The 20,729-nt window shown below is 39.7% G+C and overlaps 1 protein-coding gene across 3 annotated transcripts; it reads right to left on the bottom strand.

Moving 5' to 3' along the window:
• Positions 1 to 1,457: 1,457 nt before the first annotated feature.
• LOC146437877 (sodium/hydrogen exchanger 9B2-like) lies at positions 1,458 to 20,482 on the bottom strand. Of its 3 annotated transcripts, none has more exons than XM_085057907.1 (12): positions 18,498 to 20,482; positions 15,797 to 15,899; positions 14,430 to 14,613; positions 12,929 to 13,099; positions 10,525 to 10,667; positions 8,661 to 8,788; positions 7,590 to 7,765; positions 6,948 to 7,054; positions 5,612 to 5,761; positions 3,122 to 3,230; positions 2,829 to 2,965; positions 1,458 to 1,853 (listed from the first exon to the last, which is right to left on the bottom strand). In XM_085057907.1, exons 2-12 carry the CDS (start codon positions 15,887 to 15,889, stop codon positions 1,614 to 1,616), a joined length of 1,638 nt encoding a protein of 545 aa, XP_084914033.1. In that variant the 5' UTR covers positions 15,890 to 15,899; positions 18,498 to 20,482; the 3' UTR covers positions 1,458 to 1,613. The 3 variants fall into 3 exon arrangements, with proteins under 3 accessions (XP_084914033.1, XP_084914035.1, XP_084914034.1); XM_085057909.1 differs by having other exon boundaries at positions 12,986 to 13,099; XM_085057908.1 differs by having other exon boundaries at positions 14,430 to 14,610.
• Between the last annotated feature and the right edge of the window lie 247 nt (positions 20,483 to 20,729).

Genomic DNA, 20,729 nt, shown 5'->3' with positions numbered 1-20,729 from the left:
ACCATTGCCCCAGCTTCAAACCCATCAGGTGCAGTTTGAAAGTAACTTCCTTTCAGGCAAGGAGACAAACTTGAATTGAACTAAAGATGGTACATTCCTGAGGAAGCAGAGAGAATAGCAGTGTGTATAGGAAAGAAAAATAAATAAATGCACTTGACAACTGTTAGGGGAAAATTTACCAAAGAATTTCCTGGTATTTTTATCACTGTGCTGGAAATACAGGCCATGAACTTTAAGTATTACTCAGGAAGCTTTCTTTTTGCTCGTAGAGGAAGGCTTTTGCACAGGGATGCATATTGAGCTGTATACAGCTCATCTATATGCAGAGGTGTATGACACTCTGCAAATAGTACTGTGTCAACATCAGAACCATTTAAGTAGTTAAAAGTATTTTTGTACATTTTTTGTTTTGCATATTGAAAATGTAAAAGCTGAAATAGAAATGATTAGTTCTTACTAATGCCAAAATCTAGACACATCAAATGTGTTATACACAGTGTCCTGTAAAATGAATTCAGTGAACTGTAGTGTAGAAATCAGCAGGAGGGTGTTGTCCACTTCACTTACAGGCACAATCTAATAGTGTTTCCAAAAAATAACAAAGTAACTTCCAGTTTCTGAGGGATGCTGTACTGACCCCATGCCTCAGGATGGACTTAGTAACAACTTACTTAAAGCTAGTTGCTAGTACAAAATGTAGCAGAGGAAGACAGATTTGTTGGTATGTGTCAAGAGGTACCACAGCTAACAGGCAAGAGGAGGATTTTGATCAACAGAGGTTACTCCGGGCTGTGGGACAGCATCTCTCCCTTGACATCATGCTGTGTGAAGGCTGAGGTACACAGGAAAAGAAGCAGCCATCCCAATCCCATACAACTCTCTCCCAGTCCTTATAGCCATCCCACAACCCTCATCCCGTTTTCAAGCTCCGTCCTTTTTTCTGCCAGCACCAACACCTGTATTACCACAGTCCATGATGGCCCCAACTGTCTCTTTGAGCATGTAAGTACCACTTGGTGATCCTTGCTATGACCAGAGCTGACAGTCCCCTGAAGGCACAAAGGATCAGCTTTGCATCAGCTGTGAGGAAGAATAGCAATAGGAAAAGGCAAATTTTGGAACACAAAAAGGAGACGGAATCACCAACCAACGGCAGGATTCGTTCACTGTATGTCAGCAGTCTCTTACTTGGAAGTTGCTTTCTTTGAGTTGTTGAACTTGCCATCTCATAGTCCAATTTCAACCATCAAGAAGTTATTCACATTACTCTCCATTTTCTTCTGTTTATATTCCACCTCATGACTCGACTCTGTTCCATGCCTGAACAATTCTGACCCTCTCCCTGGCCTCACCACCCACACATTTCAAGTAACTGTTGACTGCTAACTTCTCAGTGACTCACTGCCAGGTCATCTTATTCACTGTATTTTCAGCTATTTCAACTCAAGGCACCATCATCACATAAAAATATTTTATAGAACTCCACCAGGGCTGCTTTAAAAATAGCAGGGGTAACTGATAGCTTTAGTTTCCTCCAGCAAGATTAGAGACATGCCGTGTTTACTCAACAGAAGTGTCAGGGTTGAAGGACCAGACTGCTGTAGTTGTCTGTCTTACGAAGGTTCACAGGCCTCTGCCTCTTCTCCAACCTCAGCACCTTCCTCGTCCTCCTTGCTATTTGTCTGAACCTTCTGCAAAAGTCTGGGCCCTGCCAAGCCAATAACCAGGGCTCCAACTGGAGCAGTGATCAAGATAGCCAAGAAAGCCACTGTCAGTACATCCATTCCATACTTTTCCAGTTGCTCATCTTGATGTCGTCTTGCTGTATCCAGGGCAAGAGAACCTATTGCAGCCTGCAGGGAAGAAAACACTTCTGAGATGGAGCAAATGATCTTTAGCACTGAATGAGGAAAAAAGGGGACCTACCATCAGTCAACATTTCACATAAATTTCACATTTTTAGTACATTCAACCCATTCATTTCTTGGCTGTACATAGCTGTAAGCATTATATTACACCTATGAGAGCAATTTTCACTTGGCTACACTTGGAATTTCCTAAGCTAATGAGTTTATCTGGGTGGTTTCCTCCTGTGAAGAGCATTTTTTAGCTGCCATTTGATCCACATTTCTGGAGAATGTGTGATTAATGCAACGGGCCAGTATATTGTGTATTGCAGCTGTTAAAATGCCACACTTTGAGAATGTATCCTGACAATAGTCAACTAGTATCACCTTCTGAAAATTTAATTCACTAACCATGTAATAAGCCTTGCCTGTTCTGATTATTAACTTTTGTTTGCAAGTAATCATGCTATTGAGGCAAAGTCTAAATGACTTGACAATGACTGAAAGAAAGGTGCAGGAATGTAGCCAGCCTGAGGCATCTCTATTAATATGGCTCTCATACTCCTCCTTACCAAAATGATCACAAACTGAAAACCATTCTGGGTCTCTCATGGGACTGTCCTTGCAGACACTTCATGTGTAAGAGGGAAATACCTTTGTTTTGAGGGTACTCAGAATCTGTATGTGAAGGCACAATTATCAGCAATGGCTGAGAAATTGTTAAACTTCCTGTGGTATATGTACAATTCACTGTCATTATTAAGAGCAAATCCAGGATACAAGCAAAACACTTGCATATAAAAGTTTCTCCACACACTTTTCAAGAAGACTTAGAGTTTTTTAGAATATGAACTGTCAATAAACTACACTCTGCTGTCATTAAGCCTGAACCTTTCCCTGTTTACTGCTGTGCTAGTTACAGGGAGCTTTGCTAAGGAAAATAGATTTAGCCTGGAATGAAAGTGGGGTTGGATTGTTTACCTGGACAGTGGCTTTGGGAATCCATGCCAGTGAGACAAATACCTTCTCCTTGAAATTAAATCCAGCAAAAGACACCATCAGGAATGTTGCTATGATTCGCACAACTAGGGCAATGCCTAATATAGCAACACAGAACCCTGCAACAGACAAACACTTCTCAGTACTTTGGTGCACAGGTGCTGTTGGGATTTTTAGTTTTTTGGGTCAGTCATAGTCTGTTATGTTTTAGATTTCTTTATAGAGATTCTTTCAAAGCCAGTAATGAAAGCTGGATAATTTGTGAATGATCTTACCAACAGTTTCAGGCCTAAGGGATGTAACAGATACTTCTGCTCCAATTAAACCAAAAAGAAAAGGCTGAAAGATATTCCATGCAACCGCCACAATTTTTTCTACTTCCCTCTAAAATGAAAACAAAACTAATCTGTAAATTCACAAAAAGATGGCCAAGTAGACACAACAGTAATCATAGGACAAAGTGAAAATATTTCATAAAGATTGTTCAGAATTCCTTCTCCTTCTCTAAGCTAATACTAAAAGATTCAAAATCAGTTGCACACCTTTTGAAGGTCAGACTGTGTCTAGCTCTCCTAGTAAATAAATGTTTGATGTCTTTAAAGGAGAAATAAAAGCACCTGTGTTTGAACAGTAACAGCAGTTTTCAGACAAGAGGAGGTAAATAAAGCATTGTTGATTTTCAATATTTAGAAAGATGTCATTTCAACAGCTTTGGCATGAAGTTTCTGAGCTGCTGGGAACAACATGCTTAAACATGTTCCTCCATTTGTAGCTGTGCAGTCAGACTCTCCCAAGTTCCAGTCATGACCTAACTCTGCTTATGCTGCACTCAGTCAGAGGCCTCTCCATGTCAGCAGAAAAAGTTAGTCTGAGCAAGTCTGAAATCACATACCAGTAACAAGTGCTGAACTTCCCACTGCAACGTACTGTACAAAGGCAAAGCCGTCTTTTCTCCTCGTGTTTGAACTTTACACAATTTTCCTAAAACAACTGCTGCCAGGATAAACAGGAATCTTCCACTTACATGAAAAGGTACAAACAATTTACCAAATAGCACTTGTTTTTTTAATTAAGTAGGTTCTACAATAGCAAATGAACCTTTAAGCTGGAGTGTGTAGAAAAAATAAGTGCAGTGCTCTGTTACTTAATAATCAGTCCAGGGCCTAGACATGTCCTGTCCTTGGTGTTCTCTTTGGGACTGATCCTGCAACACTTCTTGCTCTTCAGTCAATGGAATAGTAGGTTACTGTCATACAAAAACTTCTGTAACCTTAAAGAAGATGAGGTGTAAATATGCATACTTCTAAACATCATTAGCCTAATTTTTCTTTGTTATTTCACCCTTTTCATTTCTGGCAAAATAAAAATAAAAATAAATTTTAAAAAACCCACAAAAAACAAAAAAAAGGCCCCAGAAATCCCCTCTTTACAGGTTTCAGCCTGTTTACTGCCCATTTAACTGTTCCAGGAATAGGTACAATGTTCACTGTTCTCTGTAGACAGTGTTTGCCAAGTGCCTTCCACCACAGACAGTGGGAGGCAGTGGTCTTTGAGAAGCTCAGGAAATCCTTGGTAATATGCTGAGTACACAGTATGCAGACGTGTCTGGCTCTATCTGAGAAAAAAAAGCTAAGGCATTTGACATCAATATATTTAAGGCCAAGAAGCTTCATTCACAGATCAAAGGAATCTAAACTAAGCCTTTAGAGACTGCATATATTGTTTCAAGGTCCTTCCTACTGAAATGGTTTTAAAGCTTTTCAATAGAGAGAGCTTGATCAGTTGTAATGTCCTTAACTAATTAAGTCCCAAGAAGAGTTTTTCATTCTTTAAAACTGCACAGTCATAGTTTCTTTTCATTTTTACAACAGACCTTGAGATCTTAGTGAAATCAGAGTCTAGGTGGGGATAATATAATGGACTCTGTTATACCTGGTCCTTCCCCTTTTCTTACTGAATGTCACAAAGCTACAGCTGTGGGGAAAGATGCCCTCAAAACAGTAAATGTAGATGGTACCAAACAAAAGAGGCAGTAAGACACAGCAAGGTACAGAAATGCAGTGGGGCAGCAGCAGTAAGATGAAGTAGGCTTAGTACCTAAGAGAAAGTGACTAAAAAGCAGTCTTTTGTATGGTTTTTTATGGCCTTACATCATCATTTATTGTGTGCACCCTGCTCTCTAATTTATCCAATTTACACTGGCTGGGATTTGGGAAAGATGAGAGAGGAGAGTTAATCACTGCTTTTCATTTCACCCCCTCCAAACCACACGGAACAAACCCTCAGGGTATTCAGGCCATGTCCACAACTGTACCTTGGACACCCATTTGTAAATTTTACCATACAGTGACTGTGTACAGACACTCACAGAGCTGGGAATGAAAGCTTTGGATTGCTACTGTCAAGGGCCTTCACAACTAAGTCTCCTTCATATAGCTTAAGATATCTAAGAAAGGCTGAGCATTTCTTTATCAGTATACCAGGCTCTGTATTGATATCTACTGACATACATGGTAACTTTCTGGTATGGTAAATGCTAAAGACTCCCAAAATAAATGTAATATGTGCTGCTTGGGTTGGTGGGGTTTTTTTGTTTGTTTGTTTTTTAAATCTGTATACCCTTTAGTGCTTCACAAATACACCATTACCACTCCTGACAGAAATTGAAGCTCCTATCAGGCTGTACATTCACCAGACTTTAGACACTTCTTTAGATGTTCTTATGTAGACTCTAGACTTTAGATGCTTCTTATGTAAATATTTACCTTTTCATCAGACCATCCCACACCTGCAACAAAAGCTAAGACTAATGTGCAGAGCCCTCCAGATCCAGGGAAGCCAAAGTAGATGCTACCAAAAACAGCAAACATGGACAGTCCAAGTACAAAATACGATCTCTTCCATGCCAAAGATGCCTGTAGCCAAGGAAACAGACAAACAAAAATTAAATTTCTTTCAGAAATGGAGTGAAAAATTTACTCCTATTAATTCTGAAAATAAGAACTTTAAAAGAAAAAGAAAAGTTAATCATTTAAAAGGAATCAAAGCTTTCAAGCGAGACTTGAACTGCTCAGTTGGATTGAGGATATTTTTTGGATATTAATTCCTAAGAATACAAATTCTGAAAACGTTATGTTTTCTTTCCTCTGCCCATCCAAAATCTTATTGCCAACAGTCTTTTTTTATCACCAGGAACATGATGCTCTGTTCTAGCAGCTCTGCCTCAACCCTGCAATAGCACAATTTTCTACCTGTGCAGCCAAGTACTACAACAGTTTATCCAACAAAAGGTGAAACCTTTGCCACCAGATGTTTTTAAGGACAAGTCAAACATTTGCCAGGAACAATCTAGTTTTATTTAATTCAGTCTCACAGCAGACAGTTATCTACCATTGTTCCTCATTTCTATCTGACTGTTTAGCTCTTGTATCCCACTTCTGACATTACTGAATAAGAAAAGATTTTGTGCCACTAAGGGTCATAGATGCTCTGAATACTGACTTCAGTAGTCTGGAATGCATCAACTTGCTTCCACAATTTTCTGTTCATTTAATTGCCCCTTGACAGAAAATTCATTTACCACTTTCTATAAATGTAGTTTTTATGGGAAGTAACACATTCTAATTAATGCTAATGATATGATCAATCACTTAAAACCTCCAATACATCTGCTTTATTAATTTTTAATCTTAGGTCTACTGGATACATCTTGAAGTAAATGTGTCACACACCGATCTAATAAATTATCATTCTACTGTCTGAAATGGGTATCAGACCCTTCCTCCTTTACATGTGGACATTTCCACTACCTTCAATGAGAGCAGGATGGTGAGCTGGGCTCCAAACTTCCATCAGGAAAGACTATGAGATCATTTATTGGTGCAGTAGGTAAGTAATCACCTATAAAACACATCCTTCCTTGATAAGTTTTGCAATCTGGAAGCTGCTAGCACTGTAAAAAGCTTTCCCCAAAACCAGCTTCACAGGAAGCTTGGAAATTAATAACTAAAGAAAATAATCCCTTAGCAAAGAATCTCTTTATTACAAAAAGGTGAGGTTTTTTGGGGGTTTTGTTTTCTGGGTTTTTTACTGGGTTTTTACCTGATCGTGGCTTGGGAAATATCGAATAAACATTCCCAGAATTCCCCCAGCTGCTATGCCAACAGCAACCTCCAGCACTCCACGGAGCACATTGTACAGAGTAGAACCTACTTGGCAAAAGAAAAACACGTTCAGTAAGCCATATACAGACCCTTCACTCAAACCACACTCTGGACCTATGACGGTGATTCCAGGACAGTGGAATTAATTACTTTAAATTATTTGGGGCAAAGGAGTTCAGGAGGGAACCTATGGGCCAGAAAGAACTGGATGGTGCAACTTTCTTTGGAAGCTCATGCCAAGAAGGTGCCCAAGAGAAGTCAGAGAAAGAGCCACTGCAAGAACATTGCCAAACCCAGTGAAATTTCAAAGCATTATGTTGGGCATGCAGGGACCAGACTTGGCAGCTAAGGGAGCAGTCAGGGAAAAATGTTCTCTGGAAGTTGTTATGACCCACAACTCAGAGCTGACAATGTTACACCAACTTTTGAACTTGGGTAATTTCCATCTCAGTAGTCAAGGCTATATGTGAATTTTACAAGGAGATGCTATTACGTTACAAACCAGTCAGCCATAGCAGAGCACACATTCTTCAAAATATCACAGTTCTGCATTTCATCATGTACAGATTAACCAGCATACCAGAGGAGAAAGCCATCCCAAGGCAAGTGTTGAAGCCTGTGATAGCCAGAATGTCATCAATGCTGCCAGCTGCCATTAGCAAAGTTGGGACACCTTTCTCCACCCCATATCCCCCAGCTTGTAAAATCAGCATTGAGGGAACCACCACAGCAGGGGAGACTGCACCTAGAACAAAACTGAAAACACATAGGTTCAGCGTCTCAAAAAGAATGCACTGAACTAAAAACCTTCAGAATGTTCTGACCTGAATTCTTTTGAAGTATAAATAAATAGACCTTTATGTAAGGTATTTTTCCTAACCTTTCCCCTCTAATTACAAGCAGGGATATTTCTGAGCAGATCTGCAGTCAGCTCTTACTTTCTGCTCAACTTAATAACATTAAAAGTAGAGGGCTCCACAGGCTAAAACTGGAGTCTACACTGCAGGCCAGTTATGCTCCCTGACACATGCCTTGATTGTCCCATTTAGAAACCTGGTCTAGACATGCTTATGACTCAGCAGCCCAGTTCCTTCTCATAAAATTCAGTGTGTGTCAGAGGAGTTCACACATCTTGTTCCAGTATATAGGTCTGGACCAAGTCCACCAATTTAGATAGAACTAGATGGAAAAGGTCTTCTCTTCAAGGATATTACTCTAGAATATAACATGCCATATCCTTATCCTTGACTCGTGTCAGGAGGGCTGTCTTATGTGCTTCTCTCTGCGAGGAAGTTCTGAATTCCAGTATGAAGATTCTCCAAACTGTCGTATAATTTTCTGTCCCTAAAAGCCCCCTGTCTTGTGGTTCAAAACTCAGGGATTGCACCATCCTTCTTCCAAGTGCTCAGGTCACAAACACAGAAGAGTAATGATGCAAGTACTCCTCCGCAGCCTGAAAATATGACCTTTAAATTAGCCACAGAGCCAGACATAAATGGTAAGCCAAAGACCTCAGGGGCTAAGCACAGCTTCCCAATTGGCATGGAACTGAGGTCTCTGCTTGGCACAGAGAACTAGCCACATTTGGATCATTTAGCTGCAGCCTGAAAAGAGGCACTTTTGTCACACAGGAGAAAAGGCAGTACATTACCCTAATATAAATCCCCATTGCCATGGCAAATGCAGGAACAAGTAGGCAAGGACAGCAGCTGTGCATGTTTCTGAGAGGCACGGTCCGAAAGCAAGCCGTAAACACACAGCTTTGAGCTTCTTAAGAGCCTGCAATAACACAGGCACAATAGTGTCAGTTCCCTTGGCTTTACAGAGAGGAAAAACATTCACAATCTGATACAGCTTATTAAAGAGTCCTGTCTGACCTGCACTATAGGACGTGACATGGCCTAAGCCAGAGAGAGGCCCAAGCCCAACTGGACTTGGCTATATAATTTCAAGTGTGGCAGTGACTAGGTTTGACAAGGTTCCTGCATGTCACGGGAAGGAGTGACAGAAAATCCTGTTTGGCTTCTTGTTATTTGCTCCATCCACAAAAGATTTTGCTATAATCCCAGAAGCTGCATGAGCACCCCCGCAAAATAATTCCAAAATCTATGAACAAATAATGAAAAGTTGCAGAACTACATAAACTTGGCACAAGGAACCAAGCATCTTTCAGATGCCTCTCACTTGATATTCAGAGATTAAGCTCCTTTTGGCTCAGCAAGTTAAAAAAAAATTCTAAGATGGCATATTTGCTTGTAACAGCTGTCTGTAATAGTTAAGTGAGAAACATGAGTCTGCTACGACAGGTCCCTAATTTTGACATGGAATTTAAAAAAATAAAAACAAAACCAACGAGTTCTACTTTTTACCAGTCCAGTTTATCCCAGCATAATCAGGACTGAGCAGAGAAACTGACATCTTTTTCTTTACAGTTTCAATTACATGAGCAACAGTTGTAACTGCATCAAAGCATTGCCATACAGAGTCCAAATGACAGTTTCATTACCACATAGAAGAAAAATGAGTCAAAAATGAAGTTCCCTCAGCATGAACAGTTGTCATGAAATAGAAAAAAATGCAATCTCACAGAACCAAGCTGTGTTTAGCAACACACCTGGTCATAACAACCTTCAATGCCTTGGAAAATAAGATGAAAATAATATAGGAAAACAGACATTTTTCAAGATTGAAAAAACCTTATTTTCCTAAATAACTGAAGCATTGGCAACTCTCTAGGTTTTCTTGGTTACAAAATAGCAGTTTAGATGTTCTAAACTACCCATACTTTACCTAAGTTTTATATAAACTCTAAGTGGTTCCTTGGGCAGGTAGGGGCCAATATGGTTCAGCTTTACTTCAGCCAGCTCGTTTTGAATAAGCAAAACCTTGCCTTCATCAATTTATGGAATATTGTATTTCACAGGGTGCAGAAACTATATTTTGTTCATAGGACTGCTATGGGCTTCATTGTGATGTGAATCATTCTTTCAGTAGTGCAAGAGGACTCATCTTTGCAATTAACATATTTGCATTAAAATGGCAATGATTTTTTAAAAAGTAAAAAAGTCACAGAGGGTTTACACTTTTTTGGTTGGTTGGATTTTTTGGATTTCTGACCACACAAAAACATTCTCTTTCAAGGAGTGGGGATCCATTCCATTACTTTAGTTTATCAGTGTAAACTAACAGGGAGTTTATCAGAAGTGCAAACTCTTCCTGACAGACCATGACGGAGCACACATCCTCAATTTGTTCTGCTCACAAAATTCAGGAAATGAAAATAATCATAAAACCAGTTTTACGCAAGTATTTTTTGGATTGCTTGCCTACTGTACAAGTCCAATTGCCAATATTAACATACATATAATTACACAATAGAAACTATGCTTTCTGTAATGATCTAATTTGCAGATGCTCCAAGACTAAGCAGTTCAATATTTTTAAAGGAACCAATTACTCAGGGTTTTTTGCTAATTGTTGTATACTCTGCCTCACACAAATGGCTGGTGCCATACCTTTGCATCCAGGCCGAGTCCTGCTCGGGTCAAGATAATGGAAAGGGCAATATTCCTCAGTGCTGCAGACCAGCGCAGGTTTATCTGGACAAAGTCACTGATGTATGGGGTATTTCTGATTAAGAAACCAGCAAGTAGCATGCCTTCAGGGAAAGCAAATATGCTCTTGTCAAATGACTTTCTTTTTCTATTGCACGAGAAAAGCTTGCATAGCACTCTTAAAAACAGACAACATATAATGTATTTATGAGAGAAAAAGAAACAATTAGTATTCTGAATCATTAGCCCTATTTTAACAATGGGACTGAGGTACGAAAAGAGATAAACACATTTAAAGCAGCGAAAGTGGCCTAAGAACACAGCAGGTCACCAGTTAAAAAATCAGCAGGATGCTAATACTCAGCTTTAGTCTAAGTCAAAAGAATTCAGCTTTGTTCACCAGGTGCATGTCATACTTACCATAAGCAAAGACACCTCTGCATCCTTAAAGATTTTTTTCCTTTTACCTTGCTTTAACACAGAAATAGGAAGATCATCTAATATTGTGTATTTATCTCAGAAGCTGGGAATTGTTAAAAATCCTCTTAGGTGTAAGAAATGCAGACATCACAGTAACCATAATGCTGCATTCATTGGGAAATATAATCTCAACCAGCTCACCATGGACTAGCTTAGACATTTTAAAGTGCTCTGGCAATGAGACTCTTACACAAAGAAGGGACAAAAAGGGGAAGGGAAATTAGAAATTTTGTCTTATCCTCTATTTGAGCTACTTGCAACATATAACCTTTTGCAAATATTAGTAAAACTGTCAAATCAAAGACTTCCTTCAAAGCTATTGAAGTCATAGCTCTGGAATGGTATGGAAAAGTACAGGAAAAGTTGACTTTAAATATAGATCTACAGAGACTCACTGTGAGTCCTGATGATTCAAAGATACATTTTTGTGGCATAATTTTATATTAGTCATGTTCGGAAACAGGAAACAAAAAAAAGGACAAAAAGTAAACAAATCACTGTGCTCAGGTTGGTCCTAGCTTGGTGTGAGCCTTGACTGTGAATTTGATTTGTCCCAGGACACTAAACTTTCAGACATTGTTCTTTCCACCACCTCCCGGAAAAAACCAGTGTCATATTTAATCTGTGGTACCTCATGACAATTACATCAGGCTAGCATTGCTATCACATGCTCTTTGCAACGTTTGCATGAGGTCCAAGTCACTGCAGCTTCCCTGAGCTAGAAATCTACTTAACAAAGCAAAAATGTCCAGCTCAAAGGATATCTTCACCCATCTGCTCCAAGTTGCCTGCCGCAGAAACCCCTCTGCAATGTGCACCTGAAATATACTATGTGGTTGTTTCAGAAAGACAGAGGGTCACTATAAATGTTGCTTAAGTGCTCAGCCAGCCACCTTACACCCTACTGCACCAAGCAGTAGTGGGCTAAAGGCATGTAAAAGTGCAAAAGTATTTTTAATGTAAAAACAGAACATTCAAAAACATTGTCTATCTTGTCTTCTGAATCATAGATTTCTCCAATTTTCCTCAAGACTGGGGTCAGAACAATGAACTCTGTCCTGAATAACTCAACAGACATGTGCTGTCATGCTGAAGTTTCTGTTGTCCAGTATTACTTGTCTGACAAGCAGTTTAATGCTCAACTCATAACTTCTAGATCCAGACGTAATTAAAAAATTCCCAAAGAAACAGAATCCAAATAGACAGGAATAGTTTTCTTTGTTTCTGGGGTGTATTTACTTAGAAAGGGCAGACACCCTGCATGCGACATTCCGTGTTCATATTGTTGCAGGCATGCAGGCCATATGCAAAACTTGCCTCCCTCTCATTTGAATTTTTTTCTCTCTGGTGAAATGAAGCAATGCAAGAATGCACACACTGCCTGGACAGAGCTGTGCATGGAGCTCCTGTGAAGAAGAAAGAAATCCTCTGGACTACCAGTAGTATGGAATTCCTGTAATGTTTTCTTTGGGAAACATTTCCATTGTGTGAGATACTAATGAGAGAGCTCAGCAATGATTTTGCAATGAAATTACTATACTACTGTAAAATGATGTCTGGATTAAGATTCCTTTTTGGTGTTATGAAACCCAAATTTCAAATAACTGTGACAGAAGGGTCGGAAGGACAATAAACTGAGTCTGTAGGCATACAGTTCTCAGACCCACAAAGAATTAGAAGAGAGCCTTAGAAACAATTTCAGCTGAGCCAGGATGGGGAATTTTGCACCTTTCCAAAGAGGATCAGAAAAAGTCATTTGGAAAAGATACAGATTTTGAGTGTGACATAGTTTGTTCCCAATCCAAACATGTCTACCATACTGGTACTGCTTGATGGTTTAAACAACACAAAATATGCAGGAAAAAAAGAAGGAAGAATATCTTACCCAGAAGAGCAGGGAGAGGGGGGAGTGTTCGTATTTTAATGAATCCAAAAATTTTACCTCCAATGACAGCAAAGAAATAAAGAAACAGAATTCCAAACAGATTTCCACCTGGGAGACACTCAGCCCCAGTTATGGACCAAACCACGGCCCAAACCAGGACCACAAATGCAACTGGAACAGAACAAGAAATAATTAATATTTAATCATCTCTCAGAAACAACTCTGCTGTTATATCACATTTGTTTTTCTATTACAGAAAATAGTTACAATGACTTTTAGAAATAAAATTACCTACCTTAAAAATTAGTTTAATCGTAACAGTGCAATTAATCTTTGATGGTCCCTAAACTGAAGGTCTAATCTTATAGATGCTGAAATACTTTAAAATTTGTAACAAGAACATCATTAGAGATGAAAATTAATTTAGTGAGCCTTGGTGTGCTGTGAAAAGCACTTCAGAGGTTCCAAACTTAAAGCAAACACTTTCACTAACTTATCTTGCATTTGCTTATCTTCCTTCAGTTACTTCAGAACCACAGTAAAATCTGCTGCTGAACAGTCTGGCATATCTTCAAGCTGATGACTGCAGCTTCAGTATAATTTTTAAAAGAATTGAAGCATAATTTTTTGGCTGAATGTGTTTGTGCAATACATTGTTATCCCTGGGAAAGGAAAAGAATTCTGAAGAGGGTCATATCTCTGAACGTCTGAGTACAGATATTTCCCATAATACAGCAATCAAAGCAGGATAATATAGAGAGGAAAAAAATCCTGAAAAATATTATGAGAAAGTGAAAATATTATAAAATATGTGAAACCATTATGCTCTTTCAAGGTTCACAAATCTGTTCCTACAGTTGTCCAACAAGAAAAGGCATGCACACGTATAAAAGCAGAAGACTGAAGGAAAAAACATGTTGAATAATTGTACTGCATCTTCAGATTTTTCTTAATCTTAATTGAGAGTGACAGGTGGCAAAGGGGAGACCACTAGATTTCCAAACATAAAAGCCTAAGAATTCCAAGTGGTTGTGGAAGCAGCCAAAGACACACAAAATGTCTTTTGTTAGGAAAAATCTTAAATAACTGGTTAGTCAGGCATCTCTTTTAGGAGCTTTCAGTTTAGGACAATTTCTAAACAAAATGGGTCAGTTTGCCTTGTAGTGAGGACTCTTGGCTTTGCAAGCCTGGGGTATTAAGGACAAACTATCAAGACAAAAATTAGGAGGTCTTTCTTCTGATAAAAACAGTTTGCAGTGCAAAAACATAGCTACCACAGTAAACACACAGGAGAGACTAGAGAAACAAAACCTGTACATTCAAACCTTTGTTTCATCTTTTTTTTTCTGGCTAAAACATTTGAACAATGGTATGGTAAGTAAAACACAGCTATTTCCCTCCATTATTTTCAAGGACAATGGGCAGATATCATCCCATTCAGAGAAATAAGTATTTAGTTTGCCATTTCTCATTTCAATTAAACTCTGTCTCTCTTACATACCATTTGTCACTGTTTGGGCCAATAAACCCCGAGGAGGACAAGCAAATATTTGCCTCCATGTTCTTGCAGGTGTTGAAGACCCTGCTGTTGATTCTGGAGGTTGCTGAATGCAGTGGTTCAGAAGAGCAGTTTCTTCTGTTTGTATATTCCCATCAGCACCTTTGGCATCTGCTGCTGGTCCCTGCTGAATGAAAACAAGGAGACTCCCTCAGAAGTGGCACTGTATATATCTGAAGTAGTGTGCAAGACCTGAAGTCAGCTGAGATGCAGTGGCCATAGATCACTATGTTAACTAAACAACCACTGCAGGAATGTCCAGATTTGTTGTATGGTTGGCATTTTTGGTTCTGTGTTTGTTTTTTGCATGGCACAAAGGACTGTGTGTGAGAGGCTGCAGGACATTTGCCTTTTTATCTGCAACTGACAGGGCTCCTGTCCCAATACAAACAGCACCTGTGCAGTAACAATATTTGCATATTTGATGAAGAAACAATAATAACAGGCCAGGCTCAGCTTGTCTGGAATACAAAATTAAACATTTATTAATATTTTCTACAATTTCATATGGTTCTTCCAGACTGGATTTCACAATATAGTTAATGATTAGCATAATTCCAGTGAGATAGTGATTTTAATATAACTCCTAAATAACTTCTATTGCAAAGCCTTGAAGCAAAATAACAAAACAAAGATGAAAGAAACAGCACAGCTGGCCAGTACAAGCATTACTCACATGATCCATTGCTGGAAGGCTCAAGCTGGTAAGTCAAAGTAGAGATAGAGAAATACTACCCTGGGAGTTATTCCCTTGAAGTTCCTTAAAGCTGTTGTCTTATAGTGGTACATCTACTTATCCATATTCATAGCCAAAGCACTTTTTGACCATTTTTGGATATGTGTCTCACTTTACTTCAGCATTATTTTTGACAAGTTAATCATCTACCTTCCCATAAGATTATTCATGTCAGCATACTGTCACACTGTAGACATGGAATTCTGCCTATAATGGGGTTTGGCTCTTCTCCAGTAATAGTTCCACATTTCCGATCATTTTTCTGTCTCTTCCCTCTCTCTCTATATATATATTTATATTTGCCTTACTCAGAGTCACAATTGGAACACAAATCTCATGAGGGTTCAGCATGGACTTATTTGTTTATTTGACCCCAGGATTCTGTGGTCACTGTATGTATGTGATCACCATGTGCATAAAGATGTACCATACAGATATCTATATGAGATACACTCAATGCTATGTGCTTACTTTTAAGTTCCTTTTACTTTAAGAATTGTATTCTTAAAAAAGGAGAAAGGAAAAGGAGGGTTCCCTCTGACTAGAACTGTACTTTGAGACCCTAGTTAATTACCTCACTTTGCTCATGCATGGGAATCATGCCATTTCTCTCACATACTGATGGTTCAGAATGTTCACTGTCATTTCCAACATCTTCCATTATCATTGTTGCAAACCTAAGGAGAGAAAGAAAGGTGGAAAAGTTAAAGAGAAGGAAATAATCACTGTTTTCCAAATGGCTGACTTCTCAGTGATGCTGTCTTTTCCCCACAGATAGGTGAAAAAATCCTCACAGCCCAGTTACAAATTTAATGGGGTTTGTGTGTCTCTGCATGCTGTACATAAGAACAAGAGAAAGAAATTAGCAGAAGAACAGTATTAAGGTTACAAATTCAAGCACTACAATTTTTTTTTTTTTAAATCCGAGTTTTAAAATTATGATGATCTCAGCTAACCTCTTTGTCCCTTCTTGAAAGTATGGCTGTAATACATCTGTATCTATTTGTACCTCTTTTCGGCACATAATAAAGATTATTTGCTGTCAGCACCACTTAGCAGGACCATTAGTTCTGGAAGTGTCACAGGCCCTGTACACGTGGCAGTGCAAGCAACCATTTAATAAAATTAGAACAACTATAGTTTCTAAAACTCTAAGAGGTTTCTAAAGCTTCAGGAGCGGACACTTTTCCCCAACTTAAGCCTGACTGATCCAGGCTGATTTTCAGAGGAATTTTCAGAATGTGTTTGTTAGATGCCAATAGTCACAAACACATTGACTGAATATCTAAAACAGAGAAGATGCCTGTTTGAATAAAGATCAGGACTTTTCACAGCTTGCAGCCTGATTAAACATGGCTCTTTTTTACTGATTATATCCCATGGAGATACTTTTCAGAGTGGGAAACAAGATCCAAGTAATTTGTGGGTAATTATCATTGTATTTGCTCACTCTAACTGGTCCACTCCTTATCCCATAGATTCTAACAAGAGATATGGCAGTGCACTGTTTTGTATGTCAGATATTTTTTGATGCAAATATTTACTGTAGTTTCACAAGTGTGAGCCAGCAAGGTGGGCACACCTATATCTGGAGACAAGGCTTTAAAGTGTTCTCTGTTACAGCAAAGGTTGGCAGAGAATCTCCATCAGCTAAACTGCTTCAAATCTTTTCAATTGCTCTTGCCATATAAAACACCAGTTAAGCCAGAATTTTAGGGCCAAGAAATTCCTGCCTGGCTAAATCCTGGCTAAATTACAACTTACTTGTTGGAAGTAAGTCAGAGATGATTCTCACAATTATCAAGCCTCAAGTTTAAAATGAAATATTTGATATTTGGGAATGACTGGTGCCATAAACAAAGACAAGGGCCGTTGTGACACCCTTGTGTGACAACAGGTCATTGTGACAGCTCATATTTTGAGCTGTTCTGATATGAAATGGCTCTGAGGCATGGCCAAGGCACAGAGGAAGAATACAGAGCCATAGGCAAACACTTTCAGTGTGTTCTAAGTTAAGAGTTTTGCTTTTTTCCCTTTCCTTTTTAAAAGTGCTTATTTACTCAAATAAGCATGTATTTCTAATGAGTACTTGTGGAACCAAACAGTTGTGTTCTTAAGAGTTTTGTTTAATTACATCAGTGATACTTTTGGGGTTTTGGTGGTTTTTTTTCCCCATCCTTTTGTTGGGGCTGGGAATCCACAAATGCCAGTCCTTCTAACCGGAACAGAAAGTGTCAGACCAGTGCCTCCCTCCTTCCCTTCACTGACCACTTTTCCAGGGTTTATGTGGGCTGTATATATACATATAAAATTTTGTACTTAAGTTTGTGTGCAAGAAAAGGACAGAAAGATATTGTTCTCCATCCAGCTTTGCATGGGCAACATCCCCAAGCTTGAAGTCATGTAGCTGTTGACACAAAATACATCAATACTTCTGAGAAAGGCAAGTCCACCTCACCACGCTCCTGAAAGTGCTGTTCACAGCAGTGTGTGGGAAAGATTGACTAAGCAGGGATATGGGATGTTCTGTTTAACAGGAATGATTTCAAGGAGTGAAGGAGGAGTCTCATAGTGCTGTCCTTATCTGTTTAGTGGCAGGTCTTCACCCGGTTAGCAGGACCAAGAACTTACTTTCAAGAACCATCCTTTTGGACCAATGGGACCCAAGAGAGCAGTTAGTGTACTTATGTCAGCATGTGTATTTTGAAAGCTTACAGGTTTTGGGCTGTTTTTGGGGGAGGAGGGGTTGTTTTGGTTTTTGAATTTCACCTTCTATGCAAACAGAATCAATGACTGAGAAATCACTGAGCGGAATTTATACCTCAGGGTTAAGGCCTGTCCCATGGAAACCAGCCAATAACAGACCTATTGTACTACCTCCCTGTAAAATACACTTCTCTTGTTTTGAAAGCAAAAAGGTTTTAGTATCTCCTCCCATTTTAGCTGGTTTTGGATGGGCAGGTAGGGAGAGCTGACTGACAGGCACAGCCACACGCTGCCTACCCCGACCTCTGCAGCCTCAGGCACTCTCAGCATTCTGCTTCGCACACAGAAGGGACAGAAAGCAATGCAAATTAAACACCACAAACACCATCAGAGCCACTGGCACTTAGGATACATAACGATTAAAACCCTCAATCCATCGTTATCCACAAAAAGGTGCTAAGTAAGCCCCGGTGCAGGCTCTTGCCTGCCAAGCTGCTATCCATTCCCCCGGTCACCGCTCCTCCCACAGGGGATGGGCACGCAACGAGACAAAAGGGCACCAAACTCACCTGGGACACGGCGAGGAGCAGGGCGAAGGATCCTCTCCCTGTGCAGCCTCTCCCCGGGGCCACTCCGAGAGGTGATGACAGCGCCAGCAGCAGCAGCAGCTCCGCTACAGCAGCCCGAGCTCCTCCTCCGCCCTCGCCGCCGCTGCTGCTGGCACAACAGGCGCTCCTCCTCCTCCACAGCCGCGGCTTCCCCACAGCGGCTGGAGCTGGGATGCGCCAAAGGCTTCCCGCTGCCGTGCGGAATGGGCAGCGCGGGAAAGGCGGCGGAGCGCGTTGGTGTGAGGGATGGAGCACGCCTGAGCCCACCCAAGGCTCTGGATGGATGCCTGTCAGGGCGCCCAGGAGGAAGGAGATCTTTATGTCTTTCATGGCCAGGCTTCCCTGACATTCATTGCGTGAGAAAGGCTTTCCGTGCTGCCTTGCCATGGCTGTGGGAAGATGCATGGGGAAGCTACATGCAATCCTCTAACCCAGACTGCAGCACTGGAGGAGTTGGAGGCTTGGTGAAAGCAGAGTAAATGTGGCATGTTGCTGCTCTGCTCCTGGTATCGCGACACAGAACTAAGCTGACTACAAATCCAAGAGAAAATTTAAGTGGTTTTTTGATCAGATTGAATTTTCCAGAAGGACTCTGAATGAGGGAAGTCTATTCTTCCCTCCCCCACAAGAGAAAAGTTTGACCTAGAATCTGAAAAGTCAAAAAGCCTCTTTTATATTATCACTGGGGTGGAAGGAAAACAAAGAGAATTACCCAGTTCCATTAAAAACAGACCAGGGAATTAAGAGGTCATGAGAGCATTAAGAAGCATTTTCCTTTAACAATTCCAGCAAGTCTGCTGAAAAAGCTCATGACATTAGAACACATTTCAGAATTGCAGCTGTTAACACCTCTGTGAAAAGCACTGCTAACAAGGCAAGACACAGCAAGCTCTGCTGATTCTTATTTTTCTGGCCCACCAGGTTCTTGGTCTACTTCTAGAAAAGCCCTTTATGCCTTTAGTGCAATTTAAAGGCAGGTGGTACTTATTTTCTTTCACGACTGCTTTGACAACAACAGCAGCAGCAGTCATTTTTGAGCAGCATCTGTAAACTCCAATTACTGCTAAGTGAGCTTAGAAACATTAAGTAATGATGTTCAATATGCAATAAGTATAAGGAATTTACTCTCAGATTTGTAATTATATTTTCAGAATATACAGTGCAAGTTTCCTGTGCTACTGCAGTGAGGAAATTTTCTCTTTTCAAGGTAAATCTTCTGCACCTACCACAAAAGAAGGACTTTGGCTTTCATATTAAACTCTGAAACCATTGAAACAGAGTCCTGCCAGCCTCAGATTTTAACATTTGAATTTATATTGGTGAACATCCATGGAACTATTTTGGGAAACTTTGGATTTGTGCCCCAACTTGAGCCTGCTTGGCTGCCAGGGTCACTTGACTGGAATACTAGATTCTCTAAAGCCCCATAAACAAACGACACAAGGTCAGAATGCTCCAACCATGATTAAAGGTAAATGTTAAACCCATAATGAACCCAAGGAAGCCAACATACACAAAACTTTTCTCATTTGTAAAACTTACATTTACATACAATTTTACAATAAGATGTTAACTAGACATGTTTATCTTTGAAATAAAGTAATTCATATTAGTGCTTCAGCTGATACTGAAAAAAGCAATAATTTTATGAACATGGCAGTTGTTGTTAGAGAAACACACACAGAATATTGTACATTTTTCCTGTGCTTTGATCACTGAATTCAGTAGCATTTAGTCCTTAATTTCTCCCTCACAAATATATGTAACTATTGTATATGAATATATATCTATGAAATTACATACAGCTTCATTTATGAGCTAGATAAATGGAGTTATGGGCAATTGTTAAAGGTAACCATACTCATAGGCAGTCAGAGCATGTTATCCATGTCGGTTTTTAGTAGTATGTGAGCAAAACAAGTGCTTTGTGAATTCAGGTTATTCATTGCCTTAGATCTCTGGGTCAGGACCTATGTTTTTCCCCAGAGTACAAAACTTGACAATAATAGGTTTCTGTTTTGTGAATCAAAGCTACCATATGCTATCACGATAAAAACATCAACACATACTCTTGTAGAAACAGTCCTTTTACAGAGAAATTTTGCCTTGTGTTTTAGTGTGAACTGTATTGGTACTTGACAATAAGGCACAGAGCACCGAAGCGTAGCACCTAGCAACAAATTTTACAGAATT

This window comes from Lichenostomus cassidix, chromosome 4 (assembly GCF_008360975.1).
Source record: "Lichenostomus cassidix isolate B80296 chromosome 4, HeHo_3.0, whole genome shotgun sequence".
In the NCBI taxonomy this organism is placed as follows: domain Eukaryota; kingdom Metazoa; phylum Chordata; class Aves; order Passeriformes; family Meliphagidae; genus Lichenostomus; species Lichenostomus cassidix.
This window is presented reverse-complemented; position numbering and strand designations above follow the sequence as displayed.